This window comes from Schistocerca nitens, chromosome 1 (assembly GCF_023898315.1).
Source record: "Schistocerca nitens isolate TAMUIC-IGC-003100 chromosome 1, iqSchNite1.1, whole genome shotgun sequence".
NCBI classification, from domain to species: Eukaryota; Metazoa; Arthropoda; class Insecta; order Orthoptera; family Acrididae; genus Schistocerca; species Schistocerca nitens.
In genome coordinates this window covers 512,535,524-512,554,266 of record NC_064614.1, presented here as the reverse complement: position 1 = coordinate 512,554,266, position 18,743 = coordinate 512,535,524, and the positions used below count along the sequence as shown (strand labels likewise).

Here is an 18,743-nt window from a genome sequence, read left to right as displayed (position 1 = left end):
ATGGCTGGTGGGACAAAGATTTTATTCAGACGAGGAGGCGATTTGCAGCAAATAATAGCTGTTTTGCAGTCTTGGACAATTCCTATTATTCGGAAGGGATCAACAAATTAGAACAACGTTGGTCGAAGTGTATAAGTCTAGAAGGAGACTATGTCGAAAAATAAAAAAGGTTTACCCCAATCAAGTAAGTAGTTTTTATTTTTGACAGACTTTTCAAACGCCCCTCCAATGTGTGATGCAAGTTTCATCGAGCTACGTTACTTGGTAGGCACATATGCGAAAATTACTTTCATCCTTAAGTTGTGCTCGCCAGTGTAATATTCCTTCCTTACTTTGGTAATATTCAGTGTTAATTAAGAGAATGTTGCGTTAGCACTTACTTCCGCCTTTCATGGACACAATGTACTCATCAGCAGCCAGTCTTTCGCGAGTAACGGCAGTCTCAGCAACCGAAAGGCCGTGAGCGTCGTTCCTTGCTCAGCACGGAATGAGAAAGCGCTCACGCTGTTTACCCGCCGGTTAGCGCCGTCTGTGGTCTCTACTGACGTCAAGACAGCCAGGAGCGACACATAACGGCGGCAGCACCATCCTCACAGGCTTCACCTCAATGTAAATGTGTCCTGTTCGCTCCCGCGGAAGGCTCGAAACGAGTACAAAAAGTTTTTGTGGTGCCTAATATCGATAAAAGATAATGTGATTACGTTGACCCGAGCCATTCCATTACCGAAACGCGGTTCACCGAAGCCGAAACTGACATGTAAGAATTGCGGAAACCAAAACAACATATTTTTAAATTAATCGTGTCATACGAAATATTAGACTTTATGAAGGCAGGAAGTTGTTACAAAACACTTTGTCTTCGATGCCACGAGACTCTTAGGGGCTAAAGGATATACGAGCTCTCTGCTTCAAGGAAACTAATGCAAATAGTATCCCTCATAGTAACTTTCCTTTTATTTTCAGCATTGACGGTTTAGTTACAGTGAAGAAATTAAATCCTTTATTTTACCCACAATCTTTGCTGAATATGAACAATTTGGCGGCCGGCCGAAGTGGCCGTGCGGTTAAAGGCGCTGCAGTCTGGAACCGCAAGACCGCTACGGTCGCAGGTTCGAATCCTGCCTCGGGCATGGATGTTTGTGATGTCCTTAGGTTAGTTAGGTTTAACTAGTTCTAAGTTCTAGGGGACTAATGACCTCAGCAGTTGAGTCCCATAGTGCTCAGAGCCATTTGAACCATTTTTGAACAATTTGGCCAAGGTGTCAACTACTTGTTATCGACAAGTTTTAAGTGCAAGGTGACACAAAATTCCTTTAACATTTGAAAATTCAGTGCTTCACGGAATAATGATAAGTGAGAGATAAAAATTGACACACATACTTGAAATAATATGGGGTTTTATCTAAACAAAAAAGTGCACACAATGATCAACAGATTGCGCTTCGTATGATACAAAAGCAGTAATTAGAATAACAATCGATTTTTATCAAAGGCAGTGTTCTTTGTAACCAATTTTTAACATGTGTGTTATCATTCATCAATAATACCTCTGGTCAAGGGACAATGTTGTGAACAGCAATGCGCAGCGTAATAATAGGTATGGTGACCGCCTCCGCTGCGCAGCGGTAGCGGTACCACCTACCACGCAAGGGGGCCCGGGTTCGATTTCCGGCACGGGACTGGGAGTCGTGTGTCCTTCATTATCATTTCATCATCACTGACACGCAAGTCGCCGCAGTGACTTGGACTAAAAAGACTTGCAATACGGCGGCCGAACCCCGAAGGGGATATCCCGACCAATAAATGCCATACGATCATTTCATTTCAGTAGGTATGGTGAGAAATTGCCGTAGGATTTCGTCTTTTAGCGTCCCTAATGAGGGCGTATGATCGCGGTAGGCTAGCGGCTTTAGGTAACGCCAGAAACAATAATCACACGGACTGAAGTGTGGGAACCTAGGAGGCTAAGTGGCGGACCAGCACGCGATCCTCATCAAACGTTGTGCGCAGGAGACCTCTCACACGTGTGGAAACATGAGCTGGAGCGCCATCCTGCATAAAATTCGTACCTTCCAGCAGGTGGCTATCAGCCAGGCTAGGGATGATGCGATTCTTTAACAAATCGGCGTACATCACACCCGCCACGCTAACGATTCTCATACGGCGTCACTGACGTGTTGCTGACCAGCACCATCTGTTGGTAGGCTTTTGCACAAGTTTTTTGTTTCAGTAAAATCCCATGTCACTTCATGCAAGAGTGTCAAGTTTTATGTCTCTACCTACATTATTCCGCCAGTTGTTCCATTTTCAAAATGTAACAGACTTTTGTGTCATCCTGGATTTCGATCGAAAAGTTCCGTTGTTATCGGCTCAGTATTCTGTATGACGTATCCCGAAGTAAATACGGATGCGCTTATAAAAAGAAAAGTTTATCAAAAAGAATTTACGCTATACATAACAGATATTTATGGAATTATAATTCATATTGCCTCGCCTTCTCAGATTCTGGCAGAGTATTGCTACACTCTTTATTTTCTTGTACTTTCAAATATATTTGCTTTAGAAGGTGTCGGGGCGGTACTGAAATGAGCGCTTCTGAAAAGTCTAGAAAAACAGAATCGATATGTAGCCTTGATGTTGTTGAGGTCTTCAGCCCGAAGATTTGTTTGAAGCAGCTCTTTATAATCGTCTATCCTCAGCAAGTCTCTTCATCTCTGCGTAACTACTACAGCATTCATCAATCTGAACCTGGTGTCTGTCCGGAACCGCGCGACTGCTACGGTCGCAGGTTCGAATCCTGCCTCAGGCATGGATGTGTGTGATGTCCTTAGGTTAGTTAGGTTTAAGTAGTTCTAAGTTCTAGGGGACTGATGACCACTGATGTTAAGTTCCATAGTGCCCTGATCTCCCTCAACAATTTACCCTCATAGGCTGCCGTCCATCACCAAATTATTCCTTGATGTCTCGAGATTTATCCCTACCATCCATTCCTTTCGTTTAGTCCAGTTTTACACTAAAGATCTTTTCTCACAGATTCGATTCATAACTTCAGCAGTTATCCAGCCTACCCATCTGATCTTTGACATTCTTTTCTAACACGACATTTCAAAGATCGCTATTCTTCTTTTCTCTGCAGTGTACCCTATTAAGAACCATGTCTAGCCTTTTCATATGTTCACGAATCCTATTAAGAACCATGTCTGGCCTTTTCATATGTCCAAGGTTCCATCATAAATCGCGGTATAGTTATTAGTTTGAATGAAGTTACCGTTTTCTTCGTCTCATTGCGTATTCCTTCCATGTAAGGCTGAATTGCAGTCAAACACTATCAGAAGAAACACCAATGATAACAAGTTTCTTGTTTTCAGTAACACTATTCTTGCTATTGTCAGTCTGCATATCACATCTATTTTAATTTGGACATAGTCTGTTACATTGCTCCCCAAATACCACACCTCAACGAGAATTTTTAGCATGTCATATCGTAATCTAATTTCCTCAGTATCGCCTGATTTAACTCGACTATATTCAATCACCCTTCTTTCACATTTGTTGATATTCAAATTCAGTGCTGTTTCGACAACAATTACAGTGTTATCGCCAAACATTATAGTTTCTATTTCTTCTCCCTAAACTATAATTCAGTTTGCAGATTTGCATTTGGTTTCAGTGCTTGTTCAGTGTACAGACTGAGCGACACTGGTGGTAGGCTACAACCCTACCACACTCCCTTCTGAATTACTGCCTCTGTTTCATGTCTGTCGACTCCTAGAAATTGACAGTGAACGATGAAAATAATTTAGGATCTTTTGAGTGTGACATGCACTCCCTTTGTCTCGGAGGGAGGGGGAGCAGAGAACAAAATACGACACCGAATTACAGTCACTCATAAAACAGTAAGTTGTAGTAGAATACATCAAATCACTGTTTATTAGGACATGAAAACAGGAAGACAGATAACAGCACCGTTAAAAGTTTACTGAAAAAAGGGTTTCGTCTCACCAAAACCAAAGACGAAGGTAGTCGAAATTACGACAGACGGACAACGTGCTGGCTGATTGTGAGGAGATGTAAAGCTAAGTGCGTGGGGAAATGAGATTTGTTTTAATTTCTCATGGAGGAGGCAAATCTCTCAAGGTATGCGGCGGAAGGGAATAAGATGAACAGGATTTGGCGTTAACGGTCTCCAAACAACAACCTTTCTCTCTTCCTGCTTTTGGTAATCAATTCTTTCGTGAAGGAAGCTTGAGTTCGTATGGTTCAACACTCGGGTAACAATAACGGTAGGGACTGTTACAATCGTAGGACCATTTCTTTTTAACAAGTCCAAAAAAGGAAAGTGTTTATACTGAACACAATTTCATTTTTCTGTTACCTACAATGTGTATGCTCACGTTGGTTCACAATATTAACTGGAATGGCTATGATAATTTGCTACCGACGAAGGAGACACCGTCAGTTTTTGGTAAATTCATTGCGTAGGGACTTTACAGTACTACATTCCCTACTCGATACATTTGTCCGTTAGATAATAATTGCTCATAATTTATTATTTACTTCTATTTTCATTGCCAAGAAAATTAAATTAGTATTCACCCCCTTCGTGAGTGATTCACATCATAATCTCCGTCCTTTTTAATAGTTCTGGCCTCCTAAACTAGGGCATATTCCCGCGAAGTAAAAATTATCGGTTTTCTTCGCCCTCAGGCGCACTGACTCTCGTAAGTTATGCGAATCTTCACGATCGCGATGAGCTTCTAGGTGCACGCTGAAAGATGAATGAGATAGGATTTCCTACATATGTTTTGAAATCTCAGCAGTGTGTGTTCATGCACTTACAAGCAAAAGCCCGGATTTTTTATGAGTGCAACATCTGGTACCAGTTTACCTAGTATTGCACGATTCTGAACTTTCCTTTTCCAGCGACACTGTGTATTGACAGTATAACTACTGGCTATTTGATCCAGGTTCGAAGAAACAAAAGCCATCTCCTATCCCATTACATTTTCCTCCTTTGATTTTAAAACGGTGCCACAAGCTGATACCTACTGTTTTCCTTGTCTCTTCATTAATGTCGGTTAACATTGCGACCTCAAGTGTGCAAAAACTTGAGAAGCTCAACTTACCAGTGTTGAGTGCTCACACTACATTTATTGATACATAGCTTGTAGCACACCTCATCAAATAATTCCCAGTGATCGGCACGACATGTATGTTTGATGCAGTGCCTGCTGTATGAGGTTGTCCGATATTTATCTTTGCAGTCCCAGTAAAATGGCAAATCCACCATCTATCGATGCTGATGTTCACTGCAAACCGACCCCAGAACATTTCCTACCTTTCAAAAATCATGACTTCATTTTCAGTATTCAGCGTTTTATTAAGCCCATCGTAAAATTCGAGAGGCAGTATGGTCATTTTCTAAAATCCTGCAGCATTGGCAGTTTTTGAAGGAACACGTTGGTACCCTAATTGGGAGACCATATGACAGCAGTTACTTCCGTACACGATTCCCGAGACTAATCTACAAGTCACAAGAGACGTGGTACTCCCGTATCTTATATATACCTCCAAGACTAGAACTAGCGATAAATATTATGTGCTTTTTGGCCCATACTGGACGGGAAGTACATACTGCCACAATGCTCACCCTCTGTAGATCGCTATGCGACCTTTTACAACAGTGGTATACTTTGTAAGTAACGACTATCAATTGGCATTGAGCGTGGGTGACCACAACGATGCAGATGTTTAACATTGTGTGTAGCAGCGGTTTAATGGTGGATTGATGTCGCTGTGATGTACGCCAGAGTGGTAGGAAACTTTCCGTGCTGAGATTTCTTCTTGGTGTAAAGCAAAATGCCCTTCGTTACATGTAGAGACGCTGGACAATGTACACGCCGTGCATTATCCCGTCCACGATTGGAGACAGATGGTGCTCTGTTAGAATGCAGTGAGAATTTTTATTTATTTATTTATTTATTGACCTTTTGGTACACGAGTACAGACACTACAAACTTACAGTGCTGCCTGTTCTTCGAAGACCTCAATCTATCTCTTTTCACAATTCCTCAAGAATTTAAACATGAATTTCCTTGACATGGTTAACAATACGGAATTAAGTGCAGTGACTTCTTAGGTTAACCGACAGGTTCCTCATAAATCTAAATAAACACACACATACACATGTATATGCACGCATAAAAGCACGGACGCATAAACGCATGCACGCAAGGACACACGCACACGCACGCGCACGAGCACACACGTACCCATAAGAATGCAGTTATACGCACATACTTACCCAAACTGAATCATACACACATACTAATCGAAACTGAACTGTGAATTTAATGCCCACTTTTAACGCTAATTTTAAAGCAATTTATAAACATCTGTATTTATTTTATCAAGAGTGTTAACACATTCGAGGGAACTTCTTGATCCATGTGGACAAGCTCCGTAAGCAGCCAGTCTGATTCTCTTCTGTATTAAGGGCAGCCAGACTAGATGTGGTTGACGTTCTGCATCTAAGCACAGTTGCAGTATGGCGATGATTGAACGAGGATTCTGTAGAGCTATGGTTGAATTACAGTCTGACAATGGTCGTTAAATGTGGATGGATTTGTTTGTTGCAGGTGCCGTTGTGCAGTCTTCGGTCTCCTACGTCTTTTTCCATTTGCGTTTGGTAATTTCTCTGATTACAGCAATTAGATCATCCGCCGAAATGCGTCGCTCTTTTAGTCCACGCTTTGTTGTTTTCTTTGCCAACTACCCAGCTTTCTCATTCCCCTGGAGAAAGACATTGGGGAAATGAAAAGAGAAGGCAGAGGGATGAAGCTAAATGGCAGAATCCAATCATTGGAATATGCAAACGTCATTGCAACCATAACGCAGTCAGAGGAAGACATGGCAGAAACTATAGTGGACCTAGCAAAGAATGCCAGCAAGACGGGGGAACCGTGGATTAATGATGAGAAACCTGGAGTAATGGACGTATTCACGAAAGCTCCTAATAATGCCTCTTTACTGGTAGGGATATGAAATGTAGCTGATGTGGAAAATTTTAAATATCTTGGCGCCTGGTTCAACAGGCATAATAGCTTAAAATAGGAAATTAATCATAGTCAGTGTGCCTAAAACTTATTTCAGTCTGAAGGATATAATGTCAATCAACAAAATCTGGGCCGGCCGCGGTGGCCGTGCGGTTCTGGCGCTGCAGTCCGGAACCGCGGGACTGCTACGGTCGCAGGTTCGAATCCTGCCTCGGGCATGAGTGTGTGTGATGTCCTTAGGTTAGTTAGGTTTCAGTAGTTCTAAGTTCTAGGGGACTTATGACCTAAGATGTTGAGTCCCATAGTGCTCAGAGCCATTTGAACCATTTTTTGAACAAAATCTGGCTATTAAGAACAAACTTAACGGCTATAATGCGGTGATAGTAGCAGTGTTGTCATATGGGGCAGATATCTTAAGAAAGTAAAAAATAAACAAATAAATAAAGTGAAGAGAACGTGTTGATCTTTGCACGGAAAAAATATGAGAAAGATTTTTGGATCAGTCTGCGGAAACAACACTAGGAGACATAGAAAGAACCAAGAACTCTACGACCTTATGAAACAACCGAACGTCATGCAGAGAAAGAAAGCGCGGAGAATAAGCCTGATAGAGCACACTGCCAGTAGGCCCGACATTTGCCGTGCCAAATCTGAACTTAAGGGAAAACCTGACGGTATCCGTCCAATAGGAAGACCAAGAAAGCAGTGAGTGGATGAACTTCACAAAGTGCAAAAGATCGCCATCTATGGAGGAACATTGTCAAGGTAGGCGCATGATGTTCAGGGTCCGCGATCGCCGATATGTGTGCCTGTATGTTCTCATTCTTCACGATTCCAGCATGCCCCTCCGTCACAGAGGTGGTTGTAGATAGCAACTTCTAGTGGTCGAAACAGTATTGAGAAATAGGTTTCCGATAACAAAACAGCACACTATGCCAGTCATAAGTCCCGTGCAAAACTTTTTTTTAGTATTTTCTGTTGGGAAGTTGTACGACAGACCGAAGGGGCGGAGAGGTCCAAATAATGGGTGACACATTTTACAGTTCCAGTAACTGTTACTTGAACGCAGTGACTGGTAAATTTGTTTTTTGATCGGTTCCGCATTGAGAAAACAGATTTTTTCCTAATTTTGGTCAGGCACATTTCGCTGGAAGTTACAATATCATCAGTGGTATTTTTTTTTATTTTCTTTCTACCAAATAACAGGAAAATTGCTCTTCACTACGTGTCACTATAGAATTTGAATTTTTAAGAGACGTATTCACAAATTTGAAAGCATAAATTTATATATTTATATGCCTTGTTATCAGATACTGTGCTTTTTGTGGCTTTCTGTATTTTGCATCATTGCTGTTTTTGGTTCACATTTACTGCATTTTGAAGTTGAAGCTCACTCTTGTGTCTGTGTTTGCTTACAAATAAATTCATTTTTGGATAGGTTCCGCCTTGATCAGACACCCATTTTCTGCCTCTTACCCAGATGTTTCACTGTCGTCACAGCATCATCATTTTTTTTCATTTTCTTTCTACCAGAACACAGCGAAATTGCTCTCTAGTATCAATAGATATAAAATTTCAGTCGTTCAGAAAATTATTCACAAATTTAGACAAAATTTTTATATATACCTTTTCATCACATGCTGTGGTTTCTGTGGCTTTCTGTATTTTGGTTTATAGATGTTTTTCTTTCGCACTTTATCAACTGCTACCATAGAGAAGTTAGAGTAGAAAATTTATTTACATCGAAAATTTTCCATTCGGTTTGTTAGACTGTCGTGGTTAACATTATCGTAGTCTATGTGAGAGGTTCAAATGGCTCTGAGCACTATGGGACTTAACATCTGAGGTCATCAGTCCCCTAGAACTTAGAACTACTTAAACCTAGCTAACCTAAGGACATCACACTGATCCATGCCCGAGGCAGGATTCGAACCTGCGACCGTAGCAGTCGCGCGGTTCCAGACTGAAGCGCCTAGAACCACTCGGCTACCCTGGCCGGCTCTATGTGAGAGGATTTATCTCTGTGCACACAATATGTGTGCACATACTTCTTCAGGTTTTCCCAACAGACACACACAATATTTCACATAGAATGTTATAATGTTAATCACTGAAGTCTAACATTCCCAGACGAAAGTTTTCGATGTAAATAACTTTTCTATATTAAGTGCTGTATGATTTCAGATGACAATCTGTGAAAGAAAAATAGCGATAATGCAAAATACAGAAAGCCACAAAAACTACAGCACATGATAACAAGGTATATATAAAAAAGTAATAGCTTTTGAAATTTGTAAATATTTTTCTTAAAACCCGAAATTCTATGTGTACTGTAAGTAAAGAGCAGTTTTCTCGTTGTTTAGTAGAAAGAAAACAAAAGAAACCACTGATGATGCTGTAACTTCTGCGAAGCAGATCTGAGTAAACAGAAGAAAAAAATCGTATTTGCTCAAGGCGGAAACTTTACAAAAACATATTTGCAGTGCTTTTTTCCAAAAAAAAAAATAGTTGAGGGTACTCCGACATGGGATATAACGCAGCGAAAATTAGTTATAACTGAAGCATGGCATACCACCCGTCTGCTTTTAGCCATGACGTCATCAACATGTCGAACCACCAAAAAAAAAAAAAGTATCGGACTCTTCAGTTGACTTTACAGCTCAAATGAAGCAAGCGATTTCGAGAAACACACAAAAATACAAGAGAAAGACGTATCGAACACTTCAGATTACATCACTTCAAATGAAGCATGCGATTTGAGCGTACGCATATCCGCTTAGCACTACCATCGCCCACTATTAGCGGGCGAAGGCCCTACATGCTTGTCGAACTGGCTGCCAGCGATTCAGTTGTCAATAACGGTTGCCGCAGCTTCGAAATGCTTGAAACAGTCAAGACATCTATTTTCCCACCAAAAACTGCACTGGCATTGTTCGTATTGCAATTACCAACACTAAAAAATGAAATAAAAAATTTACGTCCGTGAAATAAATCTTTGGCACTCTTCCAAGTTCTCAGAATCGTAAAATAATTACTTTGTCGACGAAAAAGGTTTAGGGGTACGCATCCCAAAGCGTTTCCCCAGAAAAACAGCACTGCATATTTGTTTGTAAGCAAATACGAAGACAAGAGTGAGGTAGAACCTCAAGATGCAGTAACTGGTAATTAGTTCCCCGTTTGATCCACACGTATTTTTCACTCGAGACAAAAGCTAACCGTGAACCTCGTGAGGAACAAGGCGCCGTTGGGTGACCGAGTTGTGTTAGCGCACTGTGGCAGCGGCCGTAGCGGTTCCGGGCAGGCGCTAAGTGGCAGCCGAGGAGCGTGCGGTGGCGGCGGGCAGTGGGCAGTGCTGCGCGAGGACCGAGCATGGCCGGCCGCAGCAGCTGGGGGCTGGCCGCCGCCGTCGCCGCCGCCGCGCTGCTCGCCGCCTCCGCCACGGGCTGGCTGCCCCACGACGAAGACGCGGACAACGACCTGCTGCCGCACGAGCAGCGCAGCCACCGCTGTAAGTGACCAGCCCCACCTCCAGCCTCGCACAGTGGGCGGCCTGACATGTGGGTCACCAATTTTAATCAAGTTTTCCAAGGACGCTCTGTATTCAAAATATTCATTTATTTCGGCTAGACACTCCCAGGTTTTTGAAAAAATCGAGGTCAAACTTGAAGGCGGAAAATCGTACTTTCAATTATATACATCGAAAGATCTTCTAAGAACTAACATTTTTATTAACATTTTAAGGAGTCCAGAGATAATGACGTTGGAGTTATTAACGTTTTTGGATTTTCATACTGTATCTCGGGTACCCATCATTCTACCTGGCTAGCAGAGCGAGTCTGGTGGTCGAGAGATCAAGGGATTAGGCCACTGAACTACTGGTCCGTGTTCCATTATTAGTCGTGTTTTTCTTCATTCGATATTTTTTAATCAAATAAATGTACAGGATGACAATTAATGAACTACATGAAATAAAATCGTCATAGCTTCTGAACGGTTTGCGCTAGGACGTTCAAACTGCACGTTTGGTCACGGGGCATCATGGGAATTAGTATGATTTACTTTAGCAACGAAGCCCACTTTCATTTGGGTTCACCAATAAGCAAAATCCGCATTTCGCGATCGTGGGATCTCTTCACCCTCAACGGGCGACTGTGTGGTGTACAACGTCCACTCACGGAATAATCGGTGCGATATTCCTTGATGGCACGGTGACTACCGAACCGTAGGTGAAGGTTTTAGACGATGATTTCATCCCCATTATCAAAAAATGGTTCAAATGGCTCTAAGCACTATGAGACTTAACATCTGAGGTCATCAGTCCCCTAGACATAGAACTACTTAAACCTAACTAACCTAAGGACATCACACACACCCATGCCCGAGGCAGGATTCGAACCTGCGACCGCAGCAGCAGCGCGGTTCCGGACTGAAGCGCCTAGAACCGCTCTGTCACAGCGGCCGGCTCATCCCCATTATCCAAAGCGACCCTGATTTCGACAAGATGTGGTTCATGCAAGACGGAGCTCGACACCATCGAAGCAGGAGAGTCTTTGATCTCCTGGAGGACCATTTTGGGGACCGAAATGTGGCTCTGAGATACCTAGAGGACTCTGCCATGGACCTCGATTGGCCGCCATATTCTCCGGTTCTGAACAAATGCGACTCCTTTTTGTGGGGCTATATTAAAGAAAAGGTGTACAGCAATAACCCCAAAACCATTGCTGAGCTAAAAACAACCATTCAGAACCTCATCGGCAGCATCGATGTTCCGACACTTCAGCTGGTCGTGCAGAATTTCCCTATTCGTCTGCGCCACATCATCGCCAATGATGGCAGGCATATCGAACATGTCGTAGCCTAAATCCGAATATCTATAACGACGTTTACGTGTTGAATAAACTATGTACACACCGTAGTTTGTAACTAATTTACGTTTCTTTCTTACAGTTCAATAACTGGCGCCCTGTACATACTGTATTGACAGTTATTTTCATCATGATACATAGTAAAAAAATATTCGTGAGCTTTCTCACGATCAATAGCGTGAAATTTATCACAGAAATAGGCAAAACACAAATTTATCGCGTCATGCGCAACACACGAACGAAATCTCGCCGCATCGACATTTTTTTCCGGTACACTGTTCGTGGAAAACATATCTGATTCACGCTGCCAAAAACAGATCTATCAGATATCAATTGGATGCGTACCAAGCGTGTAAAAGCATATCTTGAAGGACAGGCGTGGACAACCGGTTATGGACAACGCATTCATTTTGATATCATCTGTACTGTCTTGCAATTCTCTGCTGTGATGTCGCATGATCCTGAAGTTGTGCGATTAAATTTTTCACGTGTCGGAGAAAGTAAACATCACGCGACTGAAAAAGAGAATTGCATTTCGTTGGTATCACGTCGGTTAAGCATAATAGTCTACGAAAGTATTATCGTAGCGCGTCATGTATCACGATGAAAATAACTGTCAGTACATTATATGCACTTATTTGTTTATTAATCACACCTCCTGCGACCAAGAATCGAACACGGACGAGCAGTTTGGTAGTCTAATGCCTTGGCCTCTAGACCACCAGCCTCTCTCTGCTAACCATCTAGAATCGTGGGTACCCACGCTACAGCATGAAAACAAAAAATTAATATATTGTACCACATGATACGCCTACATTAATAAAAATATACGTTTTCAAACGATCTTTCGATGTATAATATTGAAAATACGATTTCCCGTCATTAACTTTGACCTTGATTTTCTCAAAAACTAGGGAGTGTCTAGCAAAAAGCAGAAACAAGCGTCCCTTAGTCTCAATATAGAACGTCCTTGAAAAACTTGACAGAAGTCAGCGGCCCACATGCCAGTCTCTCCTCTTGTCAGTTACACTGCTGGTCAATAAAACTCAACCACCAGAAAGGATGTATTGCAAATAACCAAATTTTACTAATTATACCTATACAATTGGTAGGAAAAATACATGATTAATTTTAAATTCAGTAGTGGGTATACAGGGTGCAAATTCAGTACACAGAGCTGACATCTATGGCATCAGTATCGGTTTTAACCAGACCTGGCTTACATGGCAGATCCACGCTGTTGTGTGAGAGTGTGAGAGTGTAGCAGTAGAACTGGCCAGTGAATGGTGGCATGCCAGTCTCTCGGAAACCCTTGACCAGATGTTCTCAGTGGATGAAATATGGAGAACGAGGTGGTCAGGTCAACAGTCGAACATCCTCTGTATCGAGGCAGGTCAGGACAGTACGGTTAACATGTGGTCTTGGATTATCTTGTTGAAAGATAACGCCTCAGAGACCCTGAAGGTAGAGCACTGCCACTGGCCTTAACACGACAGAAAAGTAGTCTCTGGTTTCCTGATTACCGACTAGACGAACCAAACGTGATCGTTGGTTGGCCGGTTGGTTGATTGATGGGAGGAGACCAAACAGTGAGGTCATCGGTCCCATGGGAGGAGTGGTGAAGGAAGTCGGCTGTGCCCTTTCAAAGAAACTATCCCGACATTTGCCTAAAGCGATTTAGGGAAATCACGGAAAATCTAAATCAGGATGGCCGGACGCAGGTTTGAACCGTCGTCCTCCCGAATGCGAGATGATCGTGTTGTGTTCCTAATCACATCACACACCATCACGTAAGGTGTTGTTCCCGTAACACGACGATGAATCCAATCTGGTAACGTTTGTTCTCCGGGGAACCTTTGCGCATGGATTCGTTCATCATATGCAGTTCGCAGAACCGGAATTCGTCCGAAAAGACGATGCCAGTCCTGCGTCCAGTAATGTCGATGGGCGCACCACTGACGCCACGTTTCTCTCTACTGCTGCCTCAAGGGAAGCCGCAGCAATGGTCGCTGGGCTGACGATCCGTGGTGCCTCAGACATAATAGCACTGACTGTTCTGATGCTTATTTTCTTGGAACACGCCCATTCCCTGACTCAAGGCATATGGCGTGGCTGTACGATACTTCATGGGAGAGAACATGTGTGTGTTCTCTCGGACATTAGTCGCGTTGCGTATGGTGCTCTAAACCCGACGACTCCGTATTCGAATGAAAGTCGTGGGATCCACACCAAAGCGAGTAGCTATGTCGCGGAACCGTAGACCGCAGTCTCGAAGTACCACTTGTCTGTCGCTGTCGAACCCCGACAAGTGCTGTTGGGTGTCTCTTCTTGTTACACTGGCATAACACGTCGTTCTAAGATGCAATCAACATTCAAACGCGATTTCTGAGTGATAAACGCGGTGGGTAATCTTTCCTTATACACAGAATATATATGGCGTTACTCCTACCTACACTGACGGAAAAAATCACAACATCAGGAAGGAGATGTGCGAGATAAATGAAAGTCGGTACGCGTGTTTCTAGTAGCACCACTATGAGAATGCAAATCAGGTTTGCCTCAAATACACGCTGTAACGATCGTGAGCGTTAGTTACCTTTGAGATTGGACGTGGTGGGTTGATGTTAGTCAAGAATGCCTCTAAGGCGACAACACCTCACAGAGTTTGGACGAGGTCAAGTAATAGGGCTACGAGAAGCTGGATGTTCATTTTGCGATACTGCGGAAAGACTTTGGCAGGAATACAGCCATTGTACATGATTTCTGGCAGCGATGGCCACGAGAATATACGGCAGCAAAAAAGAACAGGCTCCGGATGGCCACGTAGCACTACCGAAAGGGAAGACCATCGCGTTCGGCATATGGCATCGTACTGCGTCTGCAGCAGCAACTTTAGCAGCAGTTGACATAGCAGTGACGCAGCTAACTGTTACAAATCGGTTACTTCAAGAACAGCTCCGAGACAGACGCCCTGTAGCTTGTACTCCTCTGACCCCAAACTAGCGCCTTCTGCTACTTCAGTGGTGTCAAGCGAGAGCACACTGGAGGGGAAGGAGGAGATCTGTTGCGTTTTCTAATGAAAGCTGGTTGTGTCTCAAGCTGGTTGTGTCTCGGTGCCAGTGATGACCGTATCTTGGTTAGAAGGAGGCTAGTTGAGGGCCCACAACCAACCTTCTGGAGTGCGATTTCGTATGACAGCTGGAGAAAGTAGTTATCCCACGCACCCTGACTGAAAATTTTTATATCGGTCTGGTGATTCGACTAGTATTGCTGCCATTCATGGACAGCATTCCAGTGAGTGTTTTCCAACAAGATAACGCTCAACCATATACCGCTGTTGTAACCCAACATGCTCTACAGAGTCTAGACATGTTGCCTTGTCTATTCGATCACCGGATCTGTCTCCATTCGAGCGTATATGCGACATCATTGGACGACAACTCTATCATCGTCCACAAACAGCATTAACCGTCGCTGTGTTGACAGAGCAAGTGCAACAGGCTTGGAATTCCATCCCACAAATCGACACCCAGCACCTGTACAACATAATGCAAACACGTTTGCGTGATTCCATTCAACAATCTGGTGGCTACACTGGTTATCAATGTACCAGCATTTCAAATTGCAATGGCTTATCCCGCGCTTACGTTAACCTGTAATCTTGCTGTGTTAATAAGTTAAATATGTTACCTAGACAAATGTATGCCAGAAAATTCATTTTTCTACAATAATTATTTTTTGGTTTTGCGATTTATTTTCCGCCAGTTTGTTTAGTGCGGTTGCGTTATACTCTTTTCATTTGTGCAGTATATCCGGGCATGTTGTGCTATTCATGCCAGTTTGATGTGTTTCGCATGCCGCCTTCGTGGTGTTGCAATTTTAATTAGCAATCTTCCGCATTAAACGGCTAGACTAATGGAAGGTTTTGTTTCTGTTACACAACTGTACTCGCCTCCTACCACCTAAATACCATTTCTTGACTCTTCCGAATTCGATCCCATCCCTTTTCTCCTGTCGTCTCCTCTCTACCTACATCCAAACCAACACTTTGAAAATTGTACAATGAGGCAACAGTGTCACCATCTGTACAGTCATACCACTGTGCGCGATCACCAAGGACGATATGATTGCTTGCAACGTGCTCCCGTGATGGTCGCAGGGTTGTGAATGAGTTCTTGTTATAGGACGCTCTGTTCCTCTGCAAGCGCGGTTGACAAATTTGGGATTGTCGTTGGTGAATGTGTACATTCTGCGATGCAATACGTCTCCACAGATCATCCCAAACATGCCCCACGTTTCATGACATCCCCGCCCTGCACCGTTCGATGCGGTCTGCACTGTCATCCATAAAAATGAAGTCATGGCTTAAGCACCCGTGAAAATACGCACATGGGTAAAGCGTACAGTCTCACAGTGACATTGATCGGTGAGAGTACCGTATTCAAAGATATGGAGATCGGTAAATCCATGCAACATTATCTCTAATGCACCCACGAACATTGTCTAGATGATCGTTTTGGTGGTCCAGGTGTTAGGGTATGGAGAGGCTTAATGTTGCATGGGCATACTGACCGTCAGATCTTTGAACACGGTATACTCATTGGTCAAAGTTACTGTGCATCTTGCCCAAGTGCGTCTTTCTCGGGGTTCGCCATGAGTTCATTTTTATGGATGACAATGCACGACTGCACCGAACAGTGCAGGTCCCACACTTTGCTCCTTCCACAAGTGCGTCTTTGCATTCAGCAATGACTTCATTTTTATGTACGACAGTGCACGACTGCATCGGACAGCGTAGGCAGAGGATCTCTTGATAAGAAGGGATATTCGGCGAATGAGCTGGCCTCGCTATTCCCCCAACCGAAATCCCATCGAGCACATCTGGGACGCGCTGGAGAGAAGATTTGCAGCACGCCCACGTGCGCCAGCGACCATCTAGCAACTGTCAACGGCGCTGGTGGAGGAATGCAACGCCCTACCACAAGAACTCTCTCCGAACCTCACAGCCAGCGTGGGAGCACGTTGCAGAGCGTTAATTATCGTCCGTGGCGATCACACACCCTACTGAGAACCAAGTCTTGCCGTTTCTAGCGTCCAATGGACCATCGTGAATCGCGGTGACTTCAGTGTAATTATAGGAGCATTTCTGTTCGTCTCCTTGAGTATTTATTTCAGTCACCTTCTGTCTTATGCTATAGCATTTGTTTCTGTCTGATTCGCCCTATATTCATCGAGCTATGTACTTGGCTGTGACACATTATGCAAAAGTTACTTTCGCCCTTAAGCTTTGCACACCAGTGTACTTTCGGCACGTTTTACAGGTGCTGGACACTATCTACGAAGGTTTCATTTATACACTGCCGAAAAAAATAGCAGCACGAAAAATAATCAATGTAGAGTAATGAAATTTCGGGAAAACATTTGTCTAGGTAACACATTTAAGAGATTAACATTGCAGGTTAGTGTATATGGTAGATAAGTCATTGCAAATGTACATTAATAACGGGTGCAACCGCAAAAATATTGAATGCAAGTATTTTGTTGTACATGTGACGAATGTCACTTTGTAGGATGAAGTTCCAAGCCTGTTGCACAAGGTCGAAATACGGGGACAGTTAACGCTGTTTGTGAATGACGATGAAATTGTCGTCCGATGATGTCCCGTATGTGCTTGACTGGAGACACATCTAGTGATCGAGCAGACCGAGGCAACATATCAACACTCTGTAGAGCATGTTGGGTTACAACACCGGCATATGGGCGTGCGTTATCCCATTGGAAAACATCCCCTAGAATGCTGTTCTTCAATGGCAGCACAACAGGTCAAATCTCCAATCCAGTTTTGCAGTCAGGGAACGTGGGATAACCTCGAGAGTTCTCCCGCTGCCATACGAAATCACACACGAGACTGTATCTCCAGATGTAGAGCCAATGGGTCTAGCACACAGACAGGTTGGTCGCAGGCCCTGAACTGACCTCTTCGTAACCAACAGACAGCAGTCACTGACACCGAGACAGAACCAACTTCCGTCAGAAAACACAATAGACCTCCAATTGGCTTTCGCTAAACCACTTAAATCGCAAATGGCAATAGTTTGGTGTTAGTGGAATGAACGCTACAGGGCGACTGACTGGAAGATGTTCTTGAGGTAACCGATTTGTAACAGTTAGTTGTGTCACTGATGCTAAAGTTGCTGCTGCAGACACAGTACGATGCGCCAGAGCCATACACCGAAAACCTTGGTCTTCCCTCTCGACAGTACCACGTGGCCATCCGGAGCCCCGTCTTCTTGCTACCGTATATTCTCGTGGCAATCGCTGCCAGCCATCACCTACAGTGTCTAGAAATTCCTGCCAAGTGTTTCTGCAGTATCGTAGAATACAGATCCAGCTTCTCGTAGCCCTATTACTTGACCTCGTTCAAATTCTGTGAGGTGTTGATAAGGACGTCTTTGTCGCCTTAGAGACATTCTTGATTAACATCAACTCACCACGTCCAATCTCAAAGATAACTAACGCTGACGACCGTTGCATCGTGTATTTAAAGCAAACCTGATTTGTATCCTCGTAGTGTCGCTACTAGCGCCACTCTTATGCAACTGGCGCGAAATTTGAATAGACATTATCTTTTAGATGTAGGAACACGCCTACCAACTTTCGTTTATGTCGCAGAAGTTCCGATTTTTTTTCCCGTCGGTGTATTTACGTCCATACCTGCTGCAGACAGGTGTCCACCACTATCAATCTTCCATCTCCCTGATAGCAGCACGTCTTATCCCAAGTGGATATGTTTTTGCAGAAAAGATTTGTCTCACTTACACAT

The 18,743-nt window shown here is 43.5% G+C and overlaps 1 protein-coding gene across 1 annotated transcript in view; it reads left to right on the top strand.

The window, feature by feature from the left end:
• Positions 1-10,424: 10,424 nt before the first annotated feature.
• The window catches only part of LOC126257846 (uncharacterized), a 139,266-nt gene continuing 130,947 nt past the window's right edge, over positions 10,425-18,743 (top strand). Inside the window, exon 1 of the mRNA XM_049955598.1 lies at positions 10,425-10,563. Within this exon, the coding sequence (XP_049811555.1) occupies positions 10,425-10,563 (139 nt within the window). The remainder of the gene's footprint in view (positions 10,564-18,743) is intronic.